The sequence below is a fragment of the Cryptomeria japonica genome, chromosome 11 (assembly GCF_030272615.1).
Source record: "Cryptomeria japonica chromosome 11, Sugi_1.0, whole genome shotgun sequence".
Lineage (NCBI taxonomy): Eukaryota > Viridiplantae > Streptophyta > Pinopsida > Cupressales > Cupressaceae > Cryptomeria > Cryptomeria japonica.
The window spans coordinates 430139868-430160132 of NC_081415.1; the positions used below are offsets into that span (position 1 = coordinate 430139868).

A 20265-nucleotide genomic window follows, 5' to 3' on the forward strand; every position below is an offset into this window, starting at 1 on the left:
CTTTTCTCCTCACCAATTCTTCACTGTCGCTGCCACTCTCTTCTTCACACTTTTTTCTTCTCTTACCCTCTTTTGAGAGGGCTCGTAAACAAGTCTTTCTTCTACTAGGCCATATGTTCTTTGAGGTAGAGGAGGTCATGGGCCTAGCTGTTGCATCCTCATTTGATGAATCAAGGTTGATTCATTCGGTGTGATGGGCGTTGGATGTTGTACATCTCTTCTTTCAACTTGTCAACCATGGACTTCTTCAAGTTTGACCCTCTTCTCCTTTAATGCAAGAATCAATTCATCAAAATTGTTCATAACAAAATCAACTTTAGCACAAAATGGAGTGAAATATTTTGTTGGATCATAGCTTGGATCCATTTTCTAAACTATAGCCCATAGCTTCCTAAAAGCTATCCATTTCTCTTTCCTCCAATCCCGAGTCATGAAATCAAACTCATTTCTTATTATATCCTCAGGGAAATTATGCTCATGAGGCAACAAACCTCCTTTTATTCTTGCCCTGAATATGTTACAAAATCCCTCCAGGTCACTATGTCTGGCTGTGCTAACCCCTAAATGATATGGTGCAAAGAACTTGTCAAAATGCTCATATCCTCCTTTTGCAATCACAAAATATGGAATGGAAATATAATTAGGGAAAATTGTTCCTTTTCCTCTTCCCTTTAATTCCTTATCATGGATGCATCTTATCTACCACATTACTTCAACAAAACCCATTCTCAAAGGAACATTAAAAGGCAATACATGTGGCTGACTAGAGAAACCATAAATTCTAATAACAATGCTAATAGGATAAGGGATGAAATCCCCCCAATTGTGCTCAATCTTTAGAAGTGGCAACCTCTCCTCAGGCCTTAAAAAATCATGCAACTCTGTGGGTATCCTTGGTGGGTTCGCTATCAATCTTTGCCTTAACCTAGAAGAAAATTTGTTATCAAACCTTACAAAGCTAGCATCTTGTCTATCCCAAGACATATCCATGCTCCAAAGTTGCATTGGAATTTCATTATTGTCAATTGTTCTTCTGAGGTTCATAGTGCCTTCAAAGTAATCTGCATTCTGATATAAGAACATGTGCACGAGCAAGGAGTACAAGCAGAAATGAGTGCCAGACACTTCATTCTTAACATCTTGCAACCCCTCATGAATCTTCTCTTCAAGGTATGGGGCAAAGTAAAAAATCACTGTATAATCTAGATGTTGAATTTGCATAGCCATACACATGAAATCAGGTGGCATAACTATAATTAGATTGAATCCCAAGACCTGACATAGAGAGAAAAAGGTAACCTGAAAATAAGGAGCAAAAGAACCAATGAGAAAAGGCTCCTCTGAACTAGGGCCAATGTAGTACGTTGTTTGTCTTGCTTTTGCCAAATGAATTGGAAGAAAGCGAGTTCTAATGAAACCTTTCATTTTGTAATACTCTGCCTTCATTTCATTTAAATCTACTTGTACCAGGTTAGAAAATGGTTCATACAAGTCAAATATCTCCTGGAATTCCTCTCTCTTGATTGTCAGCATAATCTCTCCTTCATTTCCCCTTATAACCCTCAAGACAGGGTCATATCTGTTTGCAACAGCCTTGAGCAGGTTGATATCCATGAACACATTCGACACCACTAATTTACCCATCATATTGCCAGACACTTGAGAATGGGAATTGTACACTCCTTTGTTCATACCATAATTTGAACATACCTATCCCATTCATTGGTACCCTAGTATCTGCCGAGTGGTATGCTTTATCAGTCAACGCTTCTCCTAGGGTTTTACCATGAACAAATTTCTGCCCTTGGTACTTGTCATTAGTCGAGGGCTTTAATTGGTCAAGAAAATCATCAAACAAATTTTTCTTCAAATATTTAGTCTGCCTTGAATGTTTTCACAAGGGATCCATCTTACCAGACTAGGGTTTCTATCACTTAACCACACGAGAAAAATAAAACTAGGATTCGATGCAAGAACATAAATATGCGAATTCTTATCAAATTGTGAACCTTAGAACAATTTGTGAGGTTTTCCCTACAATTACTTACACAATTCACACTTCAATCATTCAGGGAACACAAAAGGGATGTTTAGCAACTTATTGCTTTGTAAATACCAGGCGAATCGCAATCCTGCATTGCAAGAACTCGTTGCAATCTTCTACAACTCCGGGGATACCTTTTGAATTGTTATGAATCACTTTATGAATTGAAAATAGCTTTGAGAATTCTTTTATTATTGTTCTAGAATGAAACGCCACTGTCTCATCCACCATTACTATTCACGCGAGTGAAAAAATGGCTCTAACTTGCATTTGAAATAAGTTTAAAACCGAATCGTCGATCATCTTCCATAATGGTGCATCGCACGATTATCTTTAGTCAATATGAAATTTACCATCACATGTGGCAAGCGGGTCCACCTAAAGTATGACATGACATAGCCAACTCACCACTTATTTCTCCTCGGTCAGCGACCCCACCATCGTCTTTTCTTGGCCCGCCTTGGACACTTGGCATGATCTCATGATGCTGCGATCCTTAACCCCCTTGCATCTTCCTTCATGGGGTTACGAGGGCCGTTGGATATGTTCGCACTTTACCCGCAGGGCGCAGTGATCACTTAACAATGACCACTAACTCTCGAGGACTTCTTGGATCAGGATTAAAACATCATCGTTCAACTTTACCACGTGCAGAAACATGCACCTTTAGTAATCTAGACTTTATCCACTAGGAACTGGTAACATCAAAGGTTTGAAAAGTCAAACCTATGGCTTAACCTTCCCTGTCAAGGACATGTGGCATCATCTCATGATGCCGCGGTCCTTATCTTCCTTGCACTTTCAATCGCGCGGCTGCCCGAACCGTAGGATCTGCTCGCAGTTTACCATAAAGTCACTGGCAAAAATATATGACTTTAGACTTAGGAAAATTTAGGTGCTGGCAGAAAAATGTTAAATGGGACCTGCCTAGGATAATTTTATGTGCAAACTTAGGAAAATATAAAGGGGCTGACCGAAAACAACTTAATGCCTAGGAAAAACAATGGCCCCGCCAACGATAACCGACCCTTGGCTTAAGTGAAAAAAGGTAACGCCAAATTATAACTAGCTTAGGGTTTTTAACAAAAAATTAATCAGAAATGCATAAAACCCTATAACCCTAAACTCTAAGGGCAGGAACATAGAACAAAACTAATTCTGAATGATCAGAAAATTGACCAAGGCATGAAAATCTTTTGCACAGTGATTTTTAGGACTATCACAGTGCTCACTAGTACCTATTATTTCCTTAATTAATTAATGCAAGCTCTTTCATGGATCACATGTTTCATGATCTTTGTTGATTGAGGTAGGTATTTATTTGATATGATATCTTCTCTCATTCTGGATAGCATAGTTGTTCTAAGTAATGTGAGTTTCATGATTATGATATGTAAAGTTGATGGTCAACTCCTTTTGTATGTAAGATCGTAGACCTTGCATGTGGATAGAAAGTCTCATTTATTGCTATCTAGTTTGTTATTGATAATATTTGTTCATCTAAAATATTTCTTTCAAGTTTAACAATCTTGTATGGTTACGTTTGTTTCCTCTTTACTCCCTATCTCTTTTGCATTTTGTTTCTAAGTGAATTCGCTTAAGTTCCTTCTGCAACCAACATAGCACCTTGATCGAACAGGTCGCATGAGTCCTGAACCATCCTTGCATAGTTGTGACCCAATAAACAAGACCTTGGAGAGTGGAGATTTCCCAGTCTTTACTCTTTTCAAGACAAGCTTCGCTTCGCGAAGCATACATGTTAGGTGAGTATAAAAGGCCCATCAACAAGTCCCAATATGGATCATCAACAAAATGCCATTATCTTGTGGAAGCCAAAATTCTCATTGTGCAATAGAGGACTAATCACATCATCTTCAGTGCGAAATGGAAAGGTGGAAAAGACCTAAAGAAGTTTGGGAGATAGGATTTGTATATTGTACACAACAAGGGTTGTGAAAAGTACAAGCCACTTTAGTCTAGGCTACAAAGCATATAATGACATCACGATCGATTACAAAAATTGTTTAAGAATGACTTCTTTTCAAGATCTCCTCAACAAAGAATGAATTGAGAGAATAAGAAAGCTCATTTTTAAGTTAAATTACAAAAGATAAGCACTTCATAACGATAAAACGTCGATATCTATTATCTCATTAATTTTTCTTATTCTCATGAAAGTTAGAAGTCTTATCCATGTTATAAGTACCTAAATGATACTGAATCCAAATCTTCTACAATACATACCAAAAAAAAATAAAAAAAATAGGAGTCTTCTGTTATCTTATTATATTCTATACCTATTAGATTGTAAAAGAAAATTGACTACAACATTTAAGGGAAAAAAAAAGGTTGCATTTTTGCAATGTTTTGCATGCGAATTTAGAAGGATTCACTTGTTGCAGGTAATTTTATTTGAATGTTCAATAAATCCCTTTGGTTCTTGACCACGTAGAAGCGGTCGCCTCTATATTACACTCATTCATGTTTTTCAGTGTCTATAGATTAACCAGTCGCCACTAGTGGTGTGGTTTATGCTATTTTATAGCAATATCAGTTTGCGATAGGGCTCGCTCCGTATCTCTGCCCTATTTCGTAATTTGTTTTGCACCGTTATTAAATTTAATAGGGTGATATATCCCTTCAACATCTTTGAAACAGCTTTCTCCTTAGTTTAAAAAATTGTTGCCGGTGATCTCCCTGGTGCAGCCGAAGACTAGTCTTCAGGATGTCTTGGTGCACTATCGAGTCGGATCCTGGTAAGTTTTTCATTCTCCATCCGTTCTTATTCATCTTGCATCAATTTATACTATCGCGAATGCCTCGGTAGTGAATATAATTGTTTTGCTCTATACATTTTTTTAATAACTATGTCTGGCTTTCTGTTTTCCATTGATGCTTCAACCCTGTAGTGTACCTGCTCATGGTTGACAAAAAGCAATTTGAAGTTTACAATAGTTGGTTTTTCGCTCCATGCCACAAAATGACTAGTTAGTTAAAATGATAGGTATATTACAACTCCTTACACACATATATACATGTACATACACATATAATAAATGCGCACACATATTAAGACACAAAAACATATGAATGGATATATAAACCGAAATATTTGTTACATATGCATGTATATACAAATCTATATATTTGTGTGCCTACATATATAGACTTACTCTCACACACATATACACTTATACATACACACAAATGTATAAATATATATTTATATATACACATGTATATATATGTTCCACCAAGTTCTGAGTAAAAAGACACTAGGGGATGGAGGTCAATATTGTAGGGATGGTTTTTTTTGAGGGCATTTTTTGGTGGATGGCAAAGGACTGTTAAAAAAATAGGGTTTTTTTTTTTTTTTCAAAAATTTCAAATATATATATCTTAATATTGATAATGTATTAATCATAGATATTATAAAATCTTAATACACAATACCAGATTTGAATTGAGATTTCACATTAGGGTTGACTAATAAATTAATACAATTTAATTGTTATCATTGTTAATGTGCATATATTAAATAAAAGTTACAATAAAATGCTCCAAAGTTGAAAATTTTAACTACTAAATGACAGAAACATGGAAAATATGCAGCAGCCCCTTATCAGCATCTCATTTAAAGACTCGGACTTGGTAACCCAAAATTATGACTTGGACTTGGGACTTGGCATGAACTCGCAAAAAAATTTAGAGAACACAAGGCTAATTTGACTATCAATTTGTCACAATTCAAACATTATATATGTCATATGATCCTCAAACGCTCAAAATTTGAAATTCCATAGTTTCAACTGGATAACAACATTATAAGTTTATAATTGTTTGCATATACGATGATATGTCAAAATGAAAAAAACAACCAAATAGAATCTACATCTATCTAGTTCCCCTCCTAGTGTGACATAATTTTTTAGGCCTCGAAGTGGAAGGTAAGTCAGTTTCAAAATGATGATAGATTATTTCTTCAAACGTGTGTTTGTTTTCTCTATTGCATCCAATTTTACTGCTTCTACCGCTTCTCTTCAATTCTCCAAGATCTTCATTAGCTAAGAGGACATCATCTTGTTCATTGACAATCCACTCTCCAAAAGAATTAATCTCATCAAAATCGATGGAATCATGTGAAATTCCCTTCACATTTTTAGTTCGAAGGCAAAGGTTGTACTGAATGAAGACAAGATCATTGAGATTCTCTTGGGTCAACCTATTTCTCTTCTTCTTGTGAATGCTCTCAAATAGGTTCCAATTGCATTCACACCCAAAAGCACTATAGGGCTGGGGCAAATACAAATGGCCAGCCTTTAAAGATTTGGTATGTTAGCAACATAATTCTCCCACATAAATAGTCTCAAGTATTTTCTAAATCAAAATGATTCTAGTGATAGGCAATAGATGTGGGTAAGTTACAAGCTTATGATTTTGACATTGAATATGTCAAGGTGAAGAGAAATGTAGTGGCCGATGCATTGTCAAGAAGGCCACGTTTATGTTCAATGATGGATATTGCAGCTAATTGGAAAGAATGAATTCTTGCAGGGTATGCTAAGAACTCACTTGCCAATAGTATTATGGATGGTACTTTGCATGATGACTAGTTCTAGGTAGTGAATGGACTCATACTTTATAATGAGAGGATCTTTTTAATACTTGAGTCGAGGCTTAAGATGAAGATTATGAGGACATTTCATGATGCACCTAATGCTGGCCACCCTGGTTTCTACAAGACTTACAAGCAGATCTGAGAAAAGATTCTCTTGAAAGGGCTTAAAAAGGAAGTCTTTAAGTATATTAGAGAGTCCTACATGTCAACAAAATAAAATTGGGCATACTTATCCTACTGGTTTGTTGCAGCCCCTATCCATTCTCAATAAAAAATAGTCAAGTATCTCTATGGATTTCATTACAAGGCTTCCCAAAGTGCAAGATAAGGATTGCATCTATGTTGTTGAAAGATTGAAAAAAATTGCACACTTTGCTATTTTTGTAGTGTTTACAACAGTACAGGTGGCAGATTTTTTTTCTGAGAAGTGTTTAGGTTGCACGGAATGCATAAAAACATTGTAAGTGACAAGGACAACAAGTTCTTTAGTTTATTTTGGCAGGAATTATTCAGATTGAGTGGCACCAAGCTCACTCCTAGGACTAGCTATCACCCACAAACTGATGGGAAAATGGAAATAGTTAACAAGTGTGTAGAATGATACCTTCGTAATTATGTGTGAGGGTAGTAGAAGGCTTGGTGAAGTGGTTACATCTAGGTGAGTATTGTTATAACTCCACCTATCACACATCCATCAAGATGTCTCCTTTTATGGCATTGTATGGGTGTTAAGCTCCTAGCTTCATTGATTTGCTCTTTGGTGATAGTAGAGTGCCTAAGGCCAAGGATTTACTGCAGCAGAGTATGGACAATGAAATATTTGAAAGACAACCTCCAACATGCTCAGAATCAGTAGAAGTTGTATGAAGACCGATATCATGTAGAGTGTGCATTTGAGGTAGGAAGCATGGTATATTTGATATTACAACCCTGCAGGCAATCCAATCTCAAGAAGAGTGGATCAAAGAAGCTGAAACCACGTTTTTACTGACCATTTAGGATCTCCAAGAGGATTGGAGAAGTGGCATGTGAGCTGGAGCTACCAGAGAGTAGCAAGGTGCTCAATGTCTTCCACATGTCTTGCCCCAAGAAGGTGCTTGAATATAACATTGTTCCCTTTTCTGAGTTGCTCCCTTTGGATGAGGAAGGGAAACTTGTGTTGGTTCTAGAGGTAGTTATTGATTACAGGGAGCATACTTTGAGGAAGAGGACTATCAGGGAGTATTTAGTGAAGTGGAAGAACTTATTAGTGAAGGATGCTACTAGGTAGAGTGAGCAGATTTGACAACATCCTGATTTGCAATTTCTTAGGGACAAGCAATTTAGGGGAGGGATGACTATAATTTCTCCTTCGTAGGTCTAGTCAATTGGTATGATCATTAGCCTATTTTGTGAATTTCCACAGGCTAATTGGTAGTGATTAGGGGACTCCAATGATCTTGGAGAGTTGGGTTTTGGTTTTTCTTGGCTTTTGTTGGTGGTGTTGAGCTCAGTTGGTGATTTAGATTGTAGTGGCACTTTTTGATGCACTTTTGGCCTCTTGGGCTGTTCTCCACACTTCTTGGAGAGTATGCCTGTTTTTATTAAATCTTCAAGTTGGCACTTGACTTCATCCTACTACCTCAGTTTCATCTTGGCATGCTCAGTTTTGGTTTCCAATGCTTCGATAATTTATGCCAAATTGTCTCAATTGTCTCGAACTGTTTATCTTGATATTTGATAATTATAATCATAGTTTAACTACTTGTTGAGTACCTCTAGTTTTTCTGAATTGTGTGTTTTTTCAAGGTTTGCTTGTCAATTGTTCTAAATGCGTTTTTGGTGAGTTTTGTCCTTCAACTTGTGTGAGTACTTGGTGAGTTCAAGGGAAAAACTTTCACCGCACTTAAATGGAAACCTAGATGTATAAAAAATGCAGAAAAACACAATTTCAACATTGAATATACTTCGTTTTTCACCATTATAAGCCAGACATACTTTCTAAAATCTAGTGATTTGTAATATCACTAGATATGCAATTTATGATAATGACTTTCAAAAATAATCATCATAAATTCATAATAGTATCAGCTAGCTGTTGTATTCGCCTGATGATGCAGTTTTGAACTCTATTAACTATTTGCATTCAAATGCAATATCACCTCATTAATGATAAGTAAATAATGTTCTTATAATATTATTATTTTTCTCTTCGTTACATTTAATATTTTGATGTTCGAATATATATACAGTATTGTGAAAATACTCCTAATATATTTTTTATGAGCGATTCATTTTGGTTTGCATCTGGAAATAATCACAAAGCAATCAACAAGAAAGATTTTAAGGAACGATTGCATTACGTTAAGGAATAAACATCAAAACAATAATATGTAACAAGCTGCGGTTTTAGTTAAGGAAAGTAAGCAATGAGGGACACGTCTCATCAAGAGAAAGGGTGTGACTCTTTGGCAAAATAAATACGAATCTGGAGATGAAGGAAGGGCATCTAATGTGAAGAAAGATATTTGTGGATATCAATTATAAATCAAGTCTGGTCCTTACAGCCTGGTATGCTGAACTACTCATTGTGACAATACTGTTTACTCTTTCTGATAAATGTTACAACCAAAATCTGCATAATTAAGTCAGTAAAATGAACGAAAGAAAATATTATTACTAAATTAATTGAACTCTTACGAATACTGAATACTCTTAAATATTCAGTAAAAGAACTCAGAAAAGAACCCTTAGATAATTGATTAATAAAAATAACTTATATATGATTTAATATCTTTTATTACTGCTAGTATCTATGGAGAAGGGGTCTGGTTTGTGCACAGGGAGAGGCGGTCTAAATCCAACCAACTAGGTGGTCCCAAGATAGGGTAAAGATCAGCGATTCCGTAAACCTCGAGGCTATGATCCCAAGATGGGGTAAGGGTCTGCATCCGTAAACTTTGAGGGAGCCTGTTGTAGTTTGGTTTCTCAGCGCCCTTGCAACATAACTACTCCCCCTTCTTCTTTTAAGGCTGAGTAGTAACAAGGATTGATCATTGAGTGGTAACAAGGATTGATCATTAGATTAAGGATTACAATAAATTTGGTAATGCATTCGTAATGTTTGACAAACTCTTGAAACTATGACAGCTTCAAATAGGGGACATCTCACCAATATCAATTGTATTATCAATAAATGTGATTCTTTAGTTTAATTAATTAATTTAAGGCATAGTGATGTATGTTAATCATTGGGAATTGGTAGCCTCCTAGTAGGGGACATTACATCAAATATACTAGAAAACAGTTCCCCAACATTTTATGGAGTCATTTGAAACATTTTGTAATTGTATCTTGCATTAAAATTGTGTTTTTTAAGAAAATTAAGTATTTTTTTTAAATTGCTGAATTTTGCCAAGTCAGAAATTTCTGGTTTACCTAGTCTGAGTATGTGAATTGTGGTTATAATCACAATAAAATTTTTAATGATGATCACCTGGAGATGGTAGAAAGAGATTGGGAGGAGAATGCATTATTATAAAAACATGGTACAGGGTGCTTGGAGATGACTGTATTTACAACCAACTGATAAAATTTCATTACATGCAAACATCTTAAGCCTTATTCTTGATTCTCTTTGTGCTACTACTTCTTTGGGACTTGATAAGAAAATTTTCTACCACAAAAAACTGGTAATTTTTTAATGCAAAAAATAGAAAATTACAAGCCCATTATTGTATTTCATTTGATCTTTTAGTTTTTGTCAACCACATATCAGCACTATATGAAAACCCAATGTAATTTATATGATATTTCTTAGAAACCTATAAAGGATGTTTTCCATTTTTGAAGGGATGCCCTAGAAGTCTTATAGAGATGTAAAGAAACTTCATCTGAAGTCTCCTAATTTGGAGATGTCTCCACATAGGTCTCCGAGATAGGGACGTGTTTTGCATATGGGAGACAAATTCTGTGGATCAGGGTATAAGTCCTTGGGTAACTATAGGCTAGTCATGATATTCATATAAATGCCTTATAATTATAATGAGGAAGGTTAGGGAGTAGGTGACTGTTGTGACGTTTTCACACATCGCCCCATTGCAAATGGGGACCCATGTTTTTTGCTCGTTTTGCTCGTTTCCGCTTTGCTTTTTCTAGGGTTTTGTTAGTTTGTTAGTTGTCTGGATTTAGGGTCAAGCCTTAGGGTTCTAATTATCGTCTTTTCGGACCAAAATCCAGTCGGTTTTGAGAGCTTTTTGAATTTCCTTTTCTAGAATGCAAATTTTGAATGAAATGAATTCGCCAGAATGGTCTAATTTTCAATTGGAATGTTGACGCAGAGTCTAAATTCGTCTAAGTGTTGATGATGAAACATGAATTTTGTCCAATTGAGTAATTTTGACCAAATTTTGACTTTTTTGATTTTTGATCCTAGGCATTTCAAATGATTTGTTTTCGCCTTGTGAAGTGATAAAATGTGTAAAATCATGATATTTTGGCCTGTAGGAGCAAAATCGCTCCTGTCCCTCAGTGAAGGACGGGAGCTCGTTTTCAAATATCTCATCATTCTTGCAGAGTCCAGACAAATTTTACGTTTGAAGTGATGGAGAACGGCGAGATCTTTCCATTGAATATAAATTGAAGATTTTCATGAGCACAGAAATGCCTCCAGGGGGAAGATCGCTCCTGTCCCTCAGTGAAGGACCGGAGCTACAAATTCAATTTCGCCTTGTCCTTGCAAGATTTTGAAAGTTTAATGATTTGAGGACGTCCGAAGGAAGATACTTTGCCAAATGAATATAATTTGATATGCAAAAACGAAGGAGAATGACCTATATTGACCATATCGCTCCTGTCCCTCTCCAAGGGACCAGGGCGAGGTACCTTGTAGCTCTCGTCCCTCTCCCAGGGACCAGAGCGATTTCCTTCATTATGCAAAATCCAGACAAAGGTCAAGGCAAGTTTACGTTCAAAAACAAGGAAAAACATGAGATAAATGCGTTGAATATAAATTGAAGATTTTTGGGACGTCCATAACAGTGCTAATTGCCTAAATCGCTCCTGTCCCTCAGTGAAGGACCGGAGCTACAAATCCAATTTTGCTTTGTCCTTGCAAGATTTTAACGTCTTGACGATGTGAGAAGGTCCAAAGAGGTACATTTTATCAAATGAATATAACTTGAAGTGCTGTCGGGGAGATCAACAGGGTAGCAAGTCCGGCTTGAGTGAGGTCCTGATCCTGAAATTTGGCTAAGTCTGGAATGCCCTGATCCTGAATTTGACTAAGTCTGGAAACTGAAAAAACCTCCAAAAACTAGATTTTGCAATATAACTCCTGGAGGTCTGAAACCACTCTCAAACATCCTGAAAGTATATATGGAATATAACTTAAAGTATAAGAAAGAAGAAACATAGAAGGAAATGTCACTTATACTTAAATGTTATATTCCATTAAAATTGTCCTGATCGAGAGTGCGACAAGTCAAATTTCGCTCGTGTCCCTCACCAAGGGACCAGAGCGAAAATGCTTAGTTGAGCCATTCCTGACCTTGTTTGGACGAATCGAGACATCAAAGGCATGGTGAAGTACGATCTAGGCAAAGATCAAGCAAATTTTATGTTCGAAGGCAAGAAAGGAGGTCAATCGAACCCGTTGAAGACAAATTGAAGATTATCAAACGTCAACAAAGGACCAAAATGCTTAAGTTCGCTCCTGTCCCTCAGGAAGGGACCAGAGCGATTTTTGTTGTGGATGACTTTCTTGCACAGTTTGAACCGATCTCAAGGCATGGATGAATAGAAGAGCACATTACGAACCCGTTGAATATAAGTTTTGAAGGTGACAAAGTGAAATAAGGCCCATAGAGCTAAAATCGCTCCTGTCCCTCTCCAAGGGACCAGAGCGAAATTCTTATGAAGGCTTAAAATTTGAAAGTTTATCAAGCATCAAGTGATCACGAAGGATCAAGGAACTTTATTTTGCACGATGATGGTGATTGCAAGTTGGAGAACGCAAGCATGAACCCAAAGACTTGAAGTTCGCTCCTGTCCCTCAGGAAGGGACCAGAGCGATATTGATTATAGTTGCTAATTCCTTCAAAAATCACGTTAAGTCAAGGTTTTGCAAAGGGGTAAAAGGTACAAGGTGTCTTTTGAAGATGATATGCAAGAGTTTTGAACGTAAAAGTGTTATCAATTAAGTTAAAGGACTCATATCGCTCCTGTCCTTTGGACAAGGACCAAGGCGATTTTTACTAAAACACTCATGTTCCGACAAAATCAAGACAATGCAAGGATAGCTAAGGTCAAGGACGTCCTTTAAGAGGCAATGAACGAGGAACCAAGGATGAAAGATGACACGTTTTGGCTAGAGCTTCAGGATCGCTCCTGTCCCTCTTCAAGGGACCAGGGCGATATCACATCTAAGGGACATTTATTTGCAAGACAAGTCACTCAAGTTTGAAAATCCTAGCGAAAATGCCAATTCCAACGTGAGGTTAAAGGCTTTGAACGTCAAAAGTGCAAAAAATCAAGACCAAGTGATGGATCGCTCCTGTCCCTTAGTCAGGGACCAGGGCGATGAGGTACATATTTTCCATGTTTTTTAAAAATTTTGGCGCTCAAACGCATTTTTGAATTTATTTAAATGCTAGGAAAATCGATATTTAATTAATGGCATTTAAATTTAGCGCTTGGTATTAATTGATTATTTTTGCCTTGTAAGAAAATCGAATTTATTAATTAAAAATGAAGGCATTTAATAATTGATTATTAATTCATTAAAAAATTAAATGGAGCGCTTGGTATTTATTTGTTTTATGGAGGTCGGCCCTTGTTATTCATTTAAAAATCATTTAAATTGCTTTATTTTTACAAAGTCGGCCTAAATGGTGGTGAGAGGTGTGAGCGCTATAAAGGGAGGGGTAGTTTATTTCATTTTCACATCATCATTTATCATCTCTCAAGTGCGATTTAAGGAAGACAAAGGGAGAAGTGCGAAGTTGTGTTCAAAGAGGTGCGAATTTATATCCAAAGGAAGGCGTTAGTACTATCCAAAGAAGTGCGAACTTGTCCAAGGCATTGGAGATCACGTCAAGGACATATCAAAGATGGCGAAATTGCTAACTTGAAGAGGAGATCACGTCCAAGACTTGAAGGGTGGCGAAGTTGATAAGAGGAACGTTCTTTTGAAGATCACATCAAGACTATCGAATTTCAAATTTTGCCTAGGCGAATTCCTTTATTTTGCATTTTAGAGTTAAGCTCTCAAAGAGGTATGACGATATGGATTTATTGTTTTGATTTTGAACGTTGATCGTCATTTCCTTAATTTTGGATTTTGAAATTTTGTTTTGCCTTAGCTCGGTTGTTTTTAGGAAATGATTAATAAAGGACTTATCATTAAGTTTCCTAAAATTTGCTCTCTAATTTATGTTATGTATTGCAAAATCATGGTACTAATTTTGAAATGTTGTGTAGGCATCAAATGGAGGTCTCTTCAAGAAAAATCAAGCCGGATCAAGGACGGTCTTCGCCAGGACGATCAAGCCAAGACATGGGCGACCTCTTTCAATCCAGCGTTCCAAGGCGAGGTACATCGTCATCCTGCACATCAAGGACAAAAGGAGTTAGAACAAGAGTTAATTAAAGATAGCCTCTCAACGACATCAAATTGAATATCTAGCAAGCTTCAAGTGTCAGATGAGGTGGCGTCCTAGTCATCATTTCTCCAATCAGTGAAGTCCATCTCAGCATGTCCAGATTCAATGTACTTAACTCATGGAAGGTGGCACAAACTCCGATGTACCTACCCCGGCTATCCATTGGTCGATTTTTCTAAAAGGGACATGTGTCCAAGCAATACAATTTTATCATTGGTCAAGCATTAAATGTTATGTAATGGTTGTAACAAACCCTAATTAGGGTTTTCATTGTAAAATCTTGGCCATTGATCTTGAATTGATCTAAGCCATCAAATTGTATTGTGGGCACTATATAAGCCCAGGCATTTCATTTTGTAAAGGGGGATTTTTTTTAGATGATTAGAGAGAGTTGTAAATAGTTGAAAGTAGTTAGAGAGTAGAATAGGAGGACAAGGCAAGAAATTGTTGCCATTGATTGTAAACAAACTCCATTTTCATTGAAGTAATGGTGAAATATGACGTTTTTCTTGCAATTTGCATGGTTTCTTGTTGAGTCTTCAATCTTAGATGGTAGATGATTAGATGAATGGAGGAAATGTGATTGATTGATGGTGGAATTCGTACATCCATACTACTAGCAGTTTGTTGATTGCAGACTTGCCTTGCGTAGTCAACTGGATCATTCAGCCTAAGCTCAATTTCAAATTGTTGCCTCTTCATTGATATGCATCAACTTGGATGGTATCTATGCCTGCGGTGATGATTTGAACATCATAAAGCTCCCTTAGAAGATCGCACTAGTCTTGTGTAGATGTTCCATTGATGTCAAAACAAGATCTAGTTAGAGTTTCATCAAAAATCAATCATTGCTCCTACATTCTTAGTATTAGGATTAGATCCTCTCTTCGCCCTTATCCTTTTTCCATTTTTTAATCTAAGTTAGTCAGAGCCTGTGTCCAGCAAAGCAGATCGGAAGTTTAATGTAAGTCCCCTTGTGATTCCAGCAAATCACATCATACCACTGGAGCTTGTCCACACGTGGAGACCCCACTAAAAGAACCTTGGAGTCTACCTAACTGATCCTTTACGCGAATCTTCAGCAGTTAGAGACTATTTTCTCAAGAGAGGATAAGATGCCTTTAGGTATTTTATTCTGTGTATGATTGTGTACAAAATACACGTCAACAGAATTGGCGCTAGAAGGAGGGCTTGATCGCGATGAATGCCTAACACCTGAAAATCCAGATTTTATCAATTCATAATTTACAAGGAGCAATCTTAAGGACCTTTTCACCCTCCTCCCGCGTCAACAGAATTGGCGCTAGAAGGAGGGCTTGATCGCGATCAATGTTTAACAGCCAGACTTCAAATTCTATCAATTTATGTTTGCGGGAGTGATCTTTAAGACTTTTTTCACCCTCCTCCCGCGCTCGTCAACAGAATTGGCGCTAGAAGGAGGGCTTGTACGTGAACTCCAGATTCTATCACTTCAAATTTACGGAGGTTATCTCAAGAGCTTTTGTCCCTCCTCCCACGTCAACAGAATTGGCGCTAGAAGGAGGGCTGAGCATTTGAAAGTCCGATCTTGTCAAGAACTTTTTACCCTCCTCCACGCTCGACAGATTGAATTAGGAGTGCTTGACAGTGAACACGAACTCTTGAATCCAAGGAAGATCAGTGGAAAGCTTTTTCTCAAACACTCGAAGGAAGGTGACTGCTGGATCGTTAGTTGGACTTACGCAAGAAGGAATCAAGCTGGAACCAGTTGAACGTTCAAGTTGAATCCGAGATATTCAAGATCTCTCTTATTCCAGAAAATCCAAAAAAAAAGCGAAAAATAGAAAATCCAAAAAAAGTGAAAAATAGAAAATCCAAAAAAATCAAAAAATCAAAAAATCAAAAAGAAGGATTTCTCAATGGAGCGACAACAGTTTCACGAGGAGCAACAAGTTGATTTTCCTGAACTTTGGTGGAGGTTAGATACACAACTTTATCCACGTAGATTGTCCGAGTTTGCAAGACCAGGGCAGTGTCGAGTTCACGAGACAGAGGAACATGATGAAATGCATTGCTTGAAGTACTTATCAAGGATGGAATCGGCAGCACAGGGAAAAATCTTCTTTTGGGATGTCCCAAGGCCAGAAACGGAAGAAGGCAACTTCAGTGTCCCAGAGACTAAAGATCCTCTTCTAAGCTTCATGTGGATGATCGAGAGTCAACTCGTTTTGGATGGTGAAATGCGTCTGGAAAACATATTGCTACCATTGTGGTGTAGAATTCACAACTCACCTCACTCGGAATTTACTTGCTTAGTATGTGAAATGGCTATCAATCAAGTCATAAACCAGTTTGGAATGCCAACTTTGTCCGAGGAAGAATGTATCATGAATGGATCTTGGGGTGCACATCTCGCAGCCGAATTTAGGAGAACCTATGAACAGGACATTGCTCCAACATCTGAATGTGAGAAGGATCAAGTGTACGTTGACAATACCAATGCACCTGATGATCAATGTATTACAATGGATAGCCTGCCATGCCTTGCACCTGAAAAGGAATACTATGAAACAAAAGTTGAAGAATCAGTTGAGAATATTCAAGCAATAATAAAGGAAGATCCAGGAGTTGAACAAGCAACTAAAGGAAAGGACGACTCATTCCTTGAAGAATTCTCACTTATGCTACAAAAGGAGATCCTTGAAATTGAATTGCAAGAGTTTTCGAATGGCCTCATTGAAGAAGACAATCAAGTTGAGATATTGAGTGAAGAGCTACAAATTATCATAAGTGAGCCCAGGTATGAAGAACAATTCAAAGGGGCGCTTGAAGATTTTATCACCATTATGCTATTTGAGGAAGCATTGAAAGATTTTGCAGAGGAAACACAAATGGAATCACTGCCAAAATTTTTTCTAGATAAGCAAGTTACTGGGAGTGATATGATCCATCATCAACTTCGACCTCCCGAGACTATACTTGAAGAAGAAAGGTCACCTGAGATTATCTTTGATCCACTAGAGGAGATGTTTGAAGCTCAATCTATCAAGGAGACTCTCATTTTTGAAGATATGCTAACAATATTTCATGAAGATGCCTGGTTTATGCAAGATATCTCAGTGAAAACAGAGAATCTTGAGCTATTCGAAGGGGCGCTGAGCTTGTTTCAAGAGGAATTTCCTAATCAAGATCAATATGTTGTGGATACTCGTGGAATGATTCGTCATCAATGGCGACCTCCTGAAGCAGTTGGTGACCTCGCTTCCGACAATACAATGTCGTCTGAGCCTGAAATACGCCAGGTTGTCTCTTTCCTTAGTCCTAGCCTTGAAAGTTATTATGATTTTGATTATGGGGATTTTGGGAAAACAACTTGCATCTGGATTGATCATGGTCCTAACGAATTACCTCAGTTGATCATTTTGAGTGAAAACTTGCTTGAGTATGAGATGTGCATGGTGAGAGTTTGCCTTTTTGTATTTAAGGATGAATTTGCCCGATTGAGAACCATCACGTTTGCCATGCTCCTGTTGCACAACCTGAGAAATCATGTAAAGTCATGTACATATTTTGCTTCTTTGAGTCGTGTCGAGTCTAGGACTCTTGTATATAGGTTTAGAGTAGGTTTTCTTTTTGTGTTTTTAGATTAGAGGTCTTTTGAGCCTTGTTCTTAATTTGCCTTGAGTCATTTGACTCATGATCTAGTGTGGCTCAGGTAGTTTAGTTGTTTTCTTTTGGTGTGCGTTTTAGTTTAGTTTGCTTTGGGTCGGTTTGTCGGTCGGTTTGCTTTAGTTTAGGTGTCTTGAGTGGGAGCCTCCATCTTGTGAGAAGGGCGTTTGTGTTGTTGCCCGCACGCTGGCAATATCCTGGATCTTATGTTAGACTCATTTCTTAGATATCTATTCATGAAGTGCTCGGAATCCGAGGTTGTTCCTCTTCAGCTTTATCATCTGATCAGGACCTGTATTTGACTTGGAAGGGAATCATTTTCTGTGTCTTGATGCCGACATCTGTTGATTACTATATCTTCACACATTAATAGACTCCGAGTCATTATGGTTTTTAGGCAAAGCTGTGATTGGTGAAAAATCTAAAATCTGGCTTCAGCGCCACCGCAATCCTCAAACCCCAGTAAGCTTCACTGCTTACAAGCCAAAGGAATTGACGAAGAGAAAAAGCAATATCAAAAGGAAAAAATGAGAAAAAAGAGAAAAAAAAAAGAGAAAATGAAAGAAAAAAATGAAGAGAAAAGTGAAATGAAACGAAATATCAAAATTGGCTAAAGGGAATATGCGAGTAACTCCATCGGGGCTATAGACGCCTGGCTGGCAATGGAGCAATGTTCGTGAGCTTGCGGCGATAACCTCGTCGGGACTATGGACGTCTGACTGGCAGCGAGGCTCTATCCAGGATGCTTTTGAAGTTCAGATATACTACGTAGCCTATCACAGGGGAACCTGAAAGTCATAGTTGTCTTGTCGAGAGGAATGAATACACTTGCACACACCTGGGTAATCAAAGACTAAGTGTCTAGATATGGTTAAGGATTCTCCTTCTACTTTGAGTACATTTTCTAATCTCTTGATGAGCTAGGTTGAATTTTCCAGAGGTTCTAGGTGTCGATTGAGTCTTTATCTCTGAAATGTTTTTCAACATTTATTCAAGGTGGCGCTAGATGTTGTGACGTTTTCACACATCGCCCCATTGCAAATGGGGACCCATGTTTTTTGCTCGTTTTGCTCGTTTCCGCTTTGCTTTTTCTAGGGTTTTGTTAGTTTGTTAGTTGTCTGGATTTAGGGTCAAGCCTTAGGGTTCTAATTATCGTCTTTTCGGACCAAAATCCAGTCGGTTTTGAGAGCTTTTTGAATTTCCTTTTCTAGAATGCAAATTTTGAATGAAATGAATTCGCCAGAATGGTCTAATTTTCAATTGGAATGTTGACGCAGAGTCTAAATTCGTCTAAGTGTTGATGATGAAACATGAATTTTGTCCAATTGAGTAATTTTGACCAAATTTTGACTTTTTTGATTTTTGATCCTAGGCATTTCAAATGATTTGTTTTCGCCTTGTGAAGTGATAAAATGTGTAAAATCATGATATTTTGGCCTGTAGGAGCAAAATCGCTCCTGTCCCTCAGTGAAGGACGGGAGCTCGTTTTCAAATATCTCATCATTCTTGCAGAGTCCAGACAAATTTTACGTTTGAAGTGATGGAGAACGGCGAGATCTTTCCATTGAATATAAATTGAAGATTTTCATGAGCACAGAAATGCCTCCAGGGGGAAGATCGCTCCTGTCCCTCAGTGAAGGACCGGAGCTACAAATTCAATTTCGCCTTGTCCTTGCAAGATTTTGAAAGTTTAATGATTTGAGGACGTCCGAAGGAAGATACTTTGCCAAATGAATATAATTTGATATGCAAAAACGAAGGAGAATGACCTATATTGACCATATCGCTCCTGTCCCTCTCCAAGGGACCAGGGCGAGGTACCTTGTAGCTCTCGTCCCTCTCCCAGGGACCAGAGCGATTTCCTTCATTATGCAAAATCCAGACAAAGGTCAAGGCAAGTTTACGTTCAAAAACAAGGAAAAACATGAGATAAATGCGTTGAATATAAATTGAAGATTTTTGGGACGTCCATAACAGTGCTAATTGCCTAAATCGCTCCTGTCCCTCAGTGAAGGACCGGAGCTACAAATCCAATTTTGCTTTGTCCTTGCAAGATTTTAACGTCTTGACGATGTGAGAAGGTCCAAAGAGGTACATTTTATCAAATGAATATAACTTGAAGTGCTGTCGGGGAGATCAACAGGGTAGCAAGTCCGGCTTGAGTGAGGTCCTGATCCTGAAATTTGGCTAAGTCTGGAATGCCCTGATCCTGAATTTGACTAAGTCTGGAAACTGAAAAAACCTCCAAAAACTAGATTTTGCAATATAACTCCTGGAGGTCTGAAACCACTCTCAAACATCCTGAAAGTATATAT

At 37.6% G+C, this 20265-nt stretch overlaps 1 protein-coding gene across 3 annotated transcripts in view; it reads left to right on the forward strand.

Annotated features, from left to right (window-relative positions):
• Positions 1-4327: 4327 nt before the first annotated feature.
• Positions 4328-20265, forward strand: part of LOC131073661 (ubiquitin carboxyl-terminal hydrolase 2) — a 29506-nt gene continuing 13568 nt past the window's right edge. Inside the window, exons 1-2 of one of the 3 annotated variants that reach the window (XM_058010163.2) lie at positions 4328-4446; positions 4703-4800. In XM_058010163.2, coding sequence (XP_057866146.1) covers positions 4770-4800 — 31 coding nt within the window. In that variant the 5' untranslated portion in view covers positions 4328-4446; positions 4703-4769. The other 2 variants (XM_058010164.2, XM_058010162.2) reach the window with 2 other exon arrangements.